Source organism: Denticeps clupeoides, chromosome 17, assembly GCF_900700375.1.
Source record: "Denticeps clupeoides chromosome 17, fDenClu1.1, whole genome shotgun sequence".
NCBI classification, from domain to species: Eukaryota; Metazoa; Chordata; class Actinopteri; order Clupeiformes; family Denticipitidae; genus Denticeps; species Denticeps clupeoides.
In genome coordinates this window covers 15,284,414-15,296,414 of record NC_041723.1, presented here as the reverse complement: position 1 = coordinate 15,296,414, position 12,001 = coordinate 15,284,414, and the positions used below count along the sequence as shown (strand labels likewise).

General features: G+C 37.0%; 1 protein-coding gene across 8 annotated transcripts in view; it reads left to right on the top strand.

Moving 5' to 3' along the window:
• Positions 1 to 549: 549 nt before the first annotated feature.
• The window catches only part of chd2 (chromodomain helicase DNA binding protein 2), a 28,338-nt gene continuing 16,886 nt past the window's right edge, over positions 550 to 12,001 (top strand). For 3 of the 8 annotated variants that reach the window (XM_028957304.1, XM_028957306.1, XM_028957301.1), the window contains exons 1-2: positions 7,623 to 8,485; positions 8,816 to 8,938. In XM_028957304.1, the coding sequence (XP_028813137.1) occupies positions 8,877 to 8,938 (62 nt within the window). In that variant the 5' untranslated portion in view covers positions 7,623 to 8,485; positions 8,816 to 8,876. Of the gene's footprint in view, positions 1,645 to 3,066; positions 3,125 to 3,259; positions 3,314 to 5,615; positions 5,673 to 6,904; positions 8,486 to 8,506; positions 10,290 to 12,001 lie in introns of those variants that run through there. The other 5 variants (XR_003742822.1, XR_003742821.1, XM_028957307.1 and 2 more) reach the window with 5 other exon arrangements.

The following is a 12,001-nucleotide window of genomic DNA, read 5'->3' as shown; positions in this document are numbered from 1 at the left end:
TGAGCTGGACCGGAGAGTGAAGGTAAAGGGGCCAACAAGTGCTAAACACCTCTGGGAACTCCTTCAAGACTGTTGGAAAAGCATTTCAGGTGACGACCTCTTGAAGCTCATTGAGAGAATGCCAAGAGTGTACAAAGCAGTAATCAGAGCAAAGGGCGGCTATTTTGAAGAAACTAGAATATAAAACATGTTATTTCACCTTTTTTTTTGTTAAGTACATAACTCCACATGTGTTCATTCATGTTTTTGATGCCTTCAGTGAGAATCTAATGTAAATGGTCATGAAAATAAAACAACACACTGAATGAGAATGAGTGTCAAACTTTTGGCCTGTACTGTATGTTGTCCATTACTGATTTACACCGCAATACATCCATTTGCATCAATTTCCGGCAACTGAAATAGTTCGAAATCCAATTGGAAAATTTCTAGATTTCTTTCTTTCTTTTTTTGTCGCGTATTTTTGTTCTATTTAAACCAGCAGGTTTCTCAGCACCGCGAGTGGTGGTAAAGGGAGAGTGTGAGCAGCTCGTCCCCGGTAAATTTCCACGGCCGCGTCTGCCAGCGTGCCAGACGGCAGCCGTGCGGGAGGGGCGGGGCCGGACCGGTCCGGTTACGGTTGCCAGGCGACCGGCGAGTTCCGCAGGCCGCCGCCGTGAACCGGTAAACACTTTTTTCTTTTTTACATTCCCCCACGTATCCGTTGCCTCCGCGTTTAAAGCCGTCTGCGTGGAGGACATTTACGGCTCATGCGGCGGCGCCGGGCGGTGCAGCTCCATTTACGGAGCAGGAGAGTTGTTACTGGGCGGTGATGGCGGCGGCGCGTCTCTCGAAAAGGAGACGTGCTGTGCGCAGAAAACGATATTCACTATGTTGAGAAATTCACCTGTCAACAGCAGACAGGCATGGCGGTGCATTTGACCTTTTTAGTATAGCGTTGGTTTGATGGATATTATTACATTAATTATTGAGAGTTGTTAAGTGACATATATTGATAATCGCAGATACAGGACAGAACGTATAAAACGCAAATAATGAAATGTCATTTCCAATTCGAATATTTTAGCCAGACTTTACAACCGTTGTATGTGTGCGCTGCTCCACTGTGCCTTTTAAATGGTTCTTTTAAAAGTTCTCTGGACTGAATTACAGGTATATGGACCAAATATGTCGTCAGATGTCACATGTGACAGATTTCGTGTGTCATTTCCACATTGGAAAGTGAGTGAGACTCATTTCAACGACCAGAATCCACGCTGCTGTTTACACCGGCCCGACGTGGCTCCCTTTAAAATGGTCACCGGGCGAGAAGATTCAAACACGCTTTTTTGTTGTCGAAAGAAAGCGACAATGACATTTCGAGATGGCCGCTCGTTCGCGAAACGACAACTTCCCCCACCCCACCGAAAGCGCGCCTGTTTTCTACCCACAATGCCCGTGCGCGAGAGGGAGGAAGTCGCGCTCGCTCGCGCGCGCGCGCGCGCCCACCGGAGCCCCGATAACAGCGCGAGCGCGCGCGGAGAGCGCGGCAGACGGAAGAGAAGCGCCCGACAACAACATGGACGGAGAGCGGCGCTGCCCGGGGCGCCAAAAGGCGCCAGAAAGCGGCCACGGCGACGCGGGGAGACTCGCAAAGCGACGAGGGTAAGAGCTAGAGGAGAAGCGGGGACGCTCGGACGAGGTGCCGTTGTCCCAACATGGTGGAAGGAGGGAAGGTGCTGTCGTCGCATGCAAAATGGCCATGGTGGGTTCTGTGGCGGTATGGCTGCGACGAAAACGTCGCGTAATACCTCGACGACGAACGAATTTGGGGGGTTCGACGACGCCACAGACGCCTATTTATTCGACCAAACCGAATATGTGGTTCCCAAGCAAATAGGAAGGAGAGAAATGCTTGAAAGACTTAACGTTAGGTTACTACGCATTTTAAATGTGCTTTGTCCTTGAGAGGGCAAGTGTCCTTGCTGTCGTTTTCGATGAAAAACACGAGAAATTCAAAGATTCTTCTTCAGAATGATGTTTGTATACTGATATTGAACAAGTATGAGAAATTCTACCAACATTACGGTGTTTTCTGTGAGTTTTAAGTGGATTTGGTATTATATAAATATTTTAAGGCGGTATGAGACATTAAGTAATCAAGAAAATCAAAAATAAATGTGGATTAATAGTCATGTACCTAATCCGAGATGCAATGTTAGAAAACATTACAACCGGATTTAGTCAGGAGTTTCTAAATGTTTTATTTGCTATTATGTAACTTGTTAATAAAATAAAAAAAAAAAACACAAAAAATATATTTCTGGTCATACATTCTCTTTATATCATCAAAATGTCTATTTAGCACTGTTTGACATACAGTTTTAAAGAAAATATATCCAGTATTTCGTCGAAGTATAAAACAGGGTGTTGGCTTTTAACTCTTTGTAGTCTGGACTACGACATTCTAAACAGAAAAAGGTATAAAATTGTCCATTATGTGCTTTGTTTTTTGGGTGTAAAGGTGTAACTTGATATACCTTTTCAACATGATTATTAAACCCTCAACAGTTTGTCAGTTTCCCAAAAAATAACATTTATTAAGGATATTTTTAGTTTTTCATTACACAAAAAAGCCAACTTGACATTCTTCATAAATTGAACTGTCTTAAATAATATTAATAGCCCGAATCCTGTACAACAGTACAAATTATATTTACCTATATTTCTAACTTTTGGTTTGAAATCCTGACTTTAAACTGCCTTTGAAGACTACATTTAATTTTATTTCCAGTGTCCTCTATTTTATGGTCCTTTTTGTCTACTTGATCCAATGTTCCCAATAAAGATTTTCTTAACAAATTGTCCTATTTATTGGTTCCTTTTCAGTGAGATTGTGTATTTTGTCAATATTTGATGTATTTGTAAAAGGTAATTTAATTTCTATCAGTACGCAGATAAAGTCAATGACAATATCAATAAGGATTTATGCACCATGGAATAGTACTTTACTGTTATTATAATGCCATTGATTCTTTTGATATTACAACCTGAAGATCGTAACAATTTTTATATTTTTCCCTTTAGGGTCCATTACAGGGGAACGAAAGATGAGGGCCGAAAATGTAATACACTGTAAGAAAAGGTAAAATTGAGCTTGCATAAGGTGGCTTAATTATGCACAGTACAGCATGTTGTTGGCCACTAGGTTGTGCTAGAAATATTTTGGAAGTTTTGTTTTCATTGTATTGTTAATATTAGGTATGTATTTTTCTTAAAGGTGTGAAATATTGTGGAGATACCAGCAAATGATGGCATGAGGACATTACCCCATGTAAGTACCAAATCTGAATGGTCTAAAGGTCTTTACTAAATAAAGTGAAAAATTGTCACATTTGGTGTTGAGCAGTAATTGTTTAAAGTCTACAATGTTAGAAATATGTAATTAATCAAAATACATTAATAAATAGAAATTATTGTTTCAATTTTTCTTTAGGTAAGTAATTTATCATTGTCTCTTTGCCTAATAGCTAAAGTCAGTCATTTAATTTGACACTAGTGCAAATTAACAAATTTAGCTATACATTGGTTTTTGTTTTATGTATAGCAAATGTCTATGACTTGTGTTTTCGCAAAGGAAAGTACACAATTTTTTTACGTAAAACGTGACTGAAGACTGCTGTAGTACCCTGTGAACTTATAGCTAGCAGTAAAGCTAGCTACCCATGAGCAATCTGGTCTCATTGTAGGACTATACAAAGCCCAGACACAAAATATATCAGGAATTAATCTTTAAATCCAACTTAGCTTTGATGATATTAACAATTATATTGTTCCATAAGTTAGTGATACAAAGAAAATCACAAGAAGAACATTTAAGGAAAGCTTTTCGATAATTTACAACAATGAGAACGGAACGTATTATCTCCAATTCTTGGTGTGTCAGCATATGAAGAGTTCATCATAAACATCAACCAGCTTTATACTAAATCTTTTGTGGCATCTTTTGTTCCAACCTTTCTTGTTGCTTGTAATAGCCTTTGTCCATGGGTGACTGAAGGCATCAAAAAAGCAGCCTTCGTTTGAAGACTGTTCAAGTGTTTTCATTAAAGGCATCTTGGAACCAAAGCTTCAATTAAGCCAGACATTAATGTTTTTGATAGCATTCTGATGTGAGACATTTGAGAAACAGCATCTTCAGAATCCGAGAACTTTTATTAATCCCCAAGGAACTTTTCTTAAGGAATTTGGAATTATCTGAAAGTTTTAAGAAGCCATGAACTGACAAAAAGCAAGGAGGCTACCCTATACATAACCAGGTTTCTTAAACAAAACATTGACCCATGCTAATAGCTATTTAAATATTATTTTATATTGTTTGATCATGGGTATAGAATGTTTTCTTTCTTTATGAAGCATTGCCAGCTTGGTTATTCCAATTTTTACATTTTAAGTAGAAATTAAAAGGCAGCGCTACAATGGTTGTTACTGTTGCTGTTGCTATCCCACTTGTGGGACTAATAAAGGTTTATCTTATTTTCAACTGTTGAATGAAAGACAAAACACATGGAAAAGTGCTTTTTAGGATCAACTATGTTGCAGCACTTTGATTATTAACAGGAAAAAACAAAAAATCATACTTTGTGACTAACCTTAAAATCATTATTGTGTGTGAAATTTAACAAAACAAAGGTTTTTTTTTAATTCTTTCTGTATTGAGAAAATATCATTGGGCAGAATTTGAGTATTAATTGAGTGAGCTTCACACACCTTTTTAATATTCTATTCCTTTCCATACCACAGTCCAAAAATGTAACCTACAATCATATTACAGCAAATGTTTTTAAATATTGCTGTAGCATTTTCACAAGATTACCACACTCCTGTGGTGTCCTGTGATCAAGGTGTATTGATGCCTGATGCTCAACACAGACTCCTGAAGTTGGGCGGCCAATGTTTGGCTTTTATTTTGAAAAATCTTGTTAAAGACTTCAGTCCATCTGCATGGTATTATCAAACTTGAATGTCTTATTTCCAAAAATTCTTCAGTAACAATGCAGTTTTCCTTAGTAGTATATCTTTTATCTTGTGAAGTCTTTCTGTTTTTATTTTTTTTTTAAGGTTTAATTTTCTGCTATACTTGTAAGGAACCATCCTCTGTATACAGGGTAATTAGAATCACTTCAGTTGAATTCGCACACAACCACAGATCTTACAACTTTATTGTTTTAATTTACCTTTCAACCATAAAAATAAAACTGACCACTTGGATATTCAGTGAATACTTGCCTAATATTGTGAGCACAAATCTAGGAAGAAATTTTAATATGCAAGCTCCTTCTCAGCTCTGAAAGCTTAGCCCTTTGATTGACGTTCTTTCCATTTACCCCAGACTCAGGTGATGTGCTAAAGACCCACTGCAACAGTAGTTTTAATGTCTTATTATAAACAAAAAAGCTTTCATTTCTATATGAATGTGCCAGTTAAAGAATCTGACAAATGATTGAGTACACATTTGTTTGTGTTTGGCAATGTAACTCATACTCAAAGCAAATTAATAACCGTTGTGGAAATTTTTTCTTACTGTTTGCGTCTTTTGTGTTATTGACCCTTTTGTTTTCTTGTTTGTTAAACAGGCTTCTGGAGGGGACCTAAGATCTATTCAAGGAGTACGAGAAACAGAAGACTACCCTGTAAGTCTGCTTTTTTGATTTTAAAAAGTATTGGCATGCTACTTCAGATGTCTGTCATCACGTTCCATAAATAATAGTCTACTGTCATTTGAATACCTTGGTGACATTGTATTTACTATACTTTTATTCTTCTTCTTTGGATCCAGTATTAGACGGCAGATATTATTATTCGCTTGTTTCGCTTTATTCAATGCATAGGAAAGTCTCAGAACCATTGATCCCATAGTTTTTACTTCCCTGTATTATTACATACACAATAACACATATAAGCCAAAGTAGATGCCTGCAAAGCCTCTATACACTCAACAAGTACTTTTTATTTTTTATTAGCTACTTCTACTGTATGATTGCTCACAAGCAGCTATATAATTAATTATATACTAGTGCACAGTTTGAATTACATTGATATGAGGTAATTGTTAGGGTGATTGTTTGAAATCCATCCTATATTTCAGGCCTGTAGTGTTTTTTAATGAAGAATTATATGTAACTAGTGATCATTTTTTAAATTGAAGGTTCTTAAAGCGTGATTTTCCAGAATCTGATCGCTGCTCCACCTAGTGGAGAGGATTGTTAATCGTAGGCTAATATTTAGTTTTGTTTTACTATGTATAACCATGTGACACATTGCTATTACAATTTTTTTATGACAATGCTTATAGCATAGGAGCCTTTTTCTTCCCTGCCTTATGCGGTTTCTGAAAATGACAGACATGTGTTGTAACATTCCTAAATGTCTTGAATGTTATGTTTTCGGAGATGAATTCAAGATGTCTCATTATTGTACAGTAAGGACAATACAGTAATGAAAGGAATTGAGAGCAGCATTGAATACTAGTTCCAGCTTGATGAAAGAAATTTACAAAAGCTAATGCCTGTTATCTTGAATGACATTTGAGTATCGTAAAAATTAGCTATGTTTTGCTTTTAGCCATCAATGAACTAGCAACTTTTAGGATTTTTTTGATTGCATTTAAGCTACTTGTTAAATTGAGCCTACACACTTTCTTGCATAGTTCTGTTACTGGGCTTTTTTGTTCCAAGAAGGTTTTGGTTGAATTTGGGGAAAAAAACGATTTCCGAGTTAAGGAATATTTGCAATGATTGTTAAAGATCCCATGATGCTAGCTTGTAGGGTATCTTGATTTTGTATTACAAAAAGTACTTTTCATTTGGTTTCACATGCAATTTGGGGTTTACATTCTGTTTCCTTTTCCTTTTAATTCCTTAAGACCCCAAACAACTGGAGATTCGCATGGAGACCTCTGCTTTATCAAGATGGCGACATTTTTCTTTTTTAAAATTGGATTTTTGTTTAATTTTCCCAAATAGGTCAATTGCTTCACAATTTCGAATGGCTGAGTGAATTTTCAGTGAATGTTTGAATCTAATGTTTGACTTGAAAGTTCTTTCGAAACACTTTGTACTGTCATGTTTATTGTGATGGGTGCTTTTTTTTATTGACTGAAATTATTTGTATTGCCTTTAGTTGAATTGTTTTTATGTTAAATAAAAGATTTAATTATATTCAACAATTTCGACTTGCTGTCGTTAGTTACTGCAAATTGACCAAAAATGCAAACATCGTAAACGAAGTCTGGAAATCAAAGCAAAACTTCAAATTGTTTCCCTCTTTAATGCATTAGCCTGGTGTCTGGATAGTAGCTATGTGTCTGGATTTTAATATTGCATTTTTTTTGCGAGTTAATTGAAACTATTTTTCATTATTTGCTTTAAAATATTTTGGAGTAAGCTAGCTTCTAGCTAGCTCATATGTCGGGGTTTTTTGTCGGGTAATCGTAATACGTAATGAAATAGTCCCCCACCCAATAATTTTCCAATAACATTCACTTTATCTGGTAGTTCATAAGTAAGCAGTATAAGTGTATTTCTTTATTATGGCATGTAAAATTTTGGTATATTAACTAGGAAATGGATTCATTAAGTCCTATTGCGTGGACAAAATAAATGAAAGCTTTGCTTTTTTAAAAATATTCCTTCTGGTAATATGAAGTCAGATGCAATGGCAGTTTTTAAAATGGTGTCCAGAGCACACTTGCCATAAAATGGCTTCTGTTATCTCATTTCCTGTCTGAACAGGAAGTGGTGGCTTCCAGAATAAAATATTTCATATACTTTTACTAAAACCAAAGGATTAGATGATTAGATGTGCTGTGCACTGGATGCATAGGTCAGCTGTGGAATAAAGGCCGTGATATTTCGGCAGTTTTATGTTGAAAATAAGAAAAGGGGTGGGTCTTTAGCACATCACCTGAGTCTGGGGTAAATGGAAAGAACGTCAATCAAAGGGCTAAGCTTTCAGAGCCGGGAAGGAGCTCTAGATGGCGGACGAGTCTTGGGAAGCCGAACGCGTCGAGGGCACTTTTCACTAACTTTCGCCAAGTCCGCGCGTCGCGACGGGGCCGGGGCGTAAGCGCAGACTCGCGGCGGGCGTTTTTGCCGTGGAAAAATGAGGATTTCGGGGGCAGACCGCGCGTGGAGCCGTCGAGGGGAGCCGTGCTGTTGAGCGTATGCGCGACTCGTTGTTTTCCCTGCCTTTCACTGGCAGCCATGGCGCGCCTCCATTTTTAGTGCGCTTCGGTCCTCACCTCAGAGCCTCCGCTCGGCACAATAGCCTTTATTAACCGCGTTCTTATTTACATGTTCAGATGAAAAAAAAAAACGCGATTCATATTTTAAACGTCGTATTGAGTTGTTGTTTTTTTTTCTTTTATCGCCAAAAGAATAAAGCGTCATTTTGCAGCCCTTAATGTACACTGGTACATTACATCCTCTAACATTTCATGGAATAGGTATGTTTACTTTTTTTTTTTTATTTCAAATTGGATTTTTCATAATCTCTTGTTGGTCTATTGTGTGGTGACGCAGTTAAAATTTGTGCTGCACGGATCGCATTGTAATGATTTCAACACATGGTTTTCCTATCGATTAGTGTTGAAGCTGGGATATTTATCTATCGATACATGAGTGTGTGCTATTTATTCTGATATTTCGTTTTATAACCTCCGAAAAGGTGCCGTCCCGTTCCTTTGTCGCAACGGCAAGGCTTTTGCTGTCCTTTTAGCAAAAGCAGGCAGATGGGACTTTGTATGACAGCTCACCCTCCTTTCAACTTTTGACAGCAAATACCTGGACATAAAATCATCGAGAGAAAAAAAAAAACTAAAGTATTCCAGAAAAACGATGATGAAGAATAAGAGTAAAAAGCACGAGGATGAAGGCTCGACTCAAAGCAATGCATCAAGGTATGGTCTTTTATATTTTTTATATATCCCCCAATATTTCCCCCGATTGTTTACATTGACAAGCCTGGCTGGTCACCTGCATGGACGTTTCAAACACGATTTATACATTTCTCACAAGATTACATTCGATGACCTTGGGCTTGTTAAATAGCCACACCCTAAATTTGCTAGCATTTGTAAAAACTTGAGACCTGACTACTGCGGCCCTTCTCAGCCATCATCACACAAATGCACAGCAATCCCGGGTCTTCGGTTTTGTTTGGGGTAAACTAGTTTTTCTTTTTTTTTTTGTTCCTTCGTGAGTGGAAAATGACCTTGCCTGATTAGTCTGTGCTGCAATGCAGCATTTTACATGCAACCTTAATGCCTCTTATCGAACATTTTCTTGATTATCTCTCCACGTGTTTTAGTCATGTAAAGGATATCTGTCCCTGATTGGTTTATATAGGTAGTGCTGCCACGTTGTACTAAATGCTCTGATGACGGACTGCTTATGTATGTTTTATGTGGTCTAAAGTAATCTACATCTACATTTATTTACATTCACATTCAGACAGACTCATACTTATAAGGTATAATATTTGTTAGGAAATGATTTTTGGATGTAATTTGCCTAAAATAAAACATAATTTGAACTAATTCATCTTGTTGAGCGCAGGCCTAAACTTTAGGTTGTTATTGAGTATAGCTTTTGCAATCATTGTATTAATGCAATTATTTATTTATTTTTTTAGCAAGGGGGCAATTTTAACCTGGTTGCTTGAAATTCTAATATTTGAAAAGGGTTTAGTGGGTGCAAACTATATTTAGGAACACATTCTAAGGACACCAGCATGTGCTATTTTGTGTCCTTTGGGGGCACCCTGAGGGGTCATAGGTGGGAAGTCATTTACATCTTTGACATTTGAATGAATTCCTATGACGTTGTATTAATAAGACACTTGCATTATTTATGTGGCTACTTTTCAGGTTAATCATATGTTCTTCCATTTTTTTTACCAGATTTTGCATTCTACAGGTTTTTATTCCAAATTTTATATACAATTTTTATCAGTGGTCTTACCATTACTACATGATACACTGATTATTGAATGTTATTGAATATAATTCATTTCTCTCACAAGAACAATCAATGACTTCGCTAATGCTACGAATCCGAGAGTCTTTGCACAATAGTAAAAAAAAAAAAAAGTTTTGTTTGCATCAAGAAATATGAAGTGTTCCTGTGTTTTGTTTTTTTCTCCCCGAGATGCATTTTAATGATTTGGTTTAATTCTGTCTTTGATTTTGCACCTTTTATTATGTAAGTGTTTTGCATGAATAATTTGTTTAATAAACTGTTGGAACCATAGCTCACAGGTTGCTGTCTTAATCTGCAATTTAAACATAACTTTTAACAGAATGTAACTTGATGATCTGTAATCAACTACTTATTATGAGTTATCATTCTAACTTTTTAAAACTGTGTATATAGCCCCCTCAACTTGTTTGATTAACAAAAAGTACATGTTTTTCTAACCCAATTAATTCTCAAGACAAATGCTCTCAGACCATGGTAGTGAAAGTCTGTTGTGCCTTTTAGAGCTTAGTTACTTTTCATTTGTGTAGCTCTCTTGAATAATAGTTGCAAATTGTCATTTAGGACCATTCTATTTAAAAATGCATCTTTAATTTCACAGTTCACAAATCACTTATCTGTTAAGATTAATTTCATTTTTATATTTTTGCTTTGAGTTGGACAAGATCACTTGTTACACCACTGTGGTTTGGTAACAGACCTGTTTATTTATTTATTTATTTATTTATTAAAACTTCAGCCATTCATCTGGTACTTTCAGACAATGTAAAAAGGTGACCACACTGACAACCAAGGATGAAGTCCTGTAATGGACACATTACAATTATAGCATTTATCAGACGTCCTTGTCCAGAGCAATTTACAATCAGTATTTACAGGTACAGTTTCCCTGGAGACACTTGTCTTGCTTAGGGACACAATGGCAATAAGTGGGTCTTTTTCGTTTCATAGGCGAGTGTGTTGCTCACTAGGCTACTACCAACCATATAAAAGTCAGTGGTGCCACTGGACATCCTCTTACAGGGCCTAAATATATCACAAAGTTACGAACCAGTTTGCTTTATTTAATAGTGTCGGAGGAATGTTGTCTGAGTTGGTAGTGGTGTTTAAGACTGAAAACTGTGCTTCTGGCTATCATTTTGTGGTGCCTTTTGGAATTCTATTTCCAATGCTCAACCTACCTTTAACCATCGCTGTCAGGGATTATTAAATGGCACTTTATGCAGTGTAACATGATCAGCCATTCATAATGAGATGGTGGTATATCATTTGGATGGTGGCATGTAGTGCAAATAAGGTGCCACGTAAGACACATACTAAGCCTGTGGCTGTAGCAGCCATTTTGTAAACTGCAGTTTGAAATAATATGTAATGAGTGGTGATTCTGGAGAGATTGATGTGATCTCACTGGCTAGAAGATCACATATTGTTATTTGTGTATATTTTAGAATGAACTTGTATACCCTGAAAGTTAGAGGTGTGATCTGGTTCATTAAACGGCTGAAAAGTCCACTTCAAAGTCACAAAATGGCTCTTGCTTTGTGCTGCATAGTTGGTATGACTTGCATTACATGAAAGGGACTTGGAACTACAGGAAGGGGAAACAGGAAGTGCTTAAGAGGTCATCGCTGGTATGCTCAATTTGGATTGGCTCTTTTCCTGCCTAGTAATACATTAGCCAATAGGAGCTCAGTGGACATGAGTCACGCCCCCAAATGACGTAAGCTTGAAGCAGCCATGTCTGCCTGCTTCGTCAGCAGTCTGCAGCTATAAAGGCACAGAGGAATTTTTCCCAGGAGGTTTTAGAAGAATATTGATTTCATACTTAAAATTTGATTTCATTGAGTGATACATGTAATAGCCTCTGCCTATATCAATTATATTTCAAAACCATTTGTATATTTAATGAGCTCACAACTCCTCAAGGAGTCAGTTTGTACCAAAAAAAAAGTAAAATATCAAACTTGATTGTTAATTTAGATGAA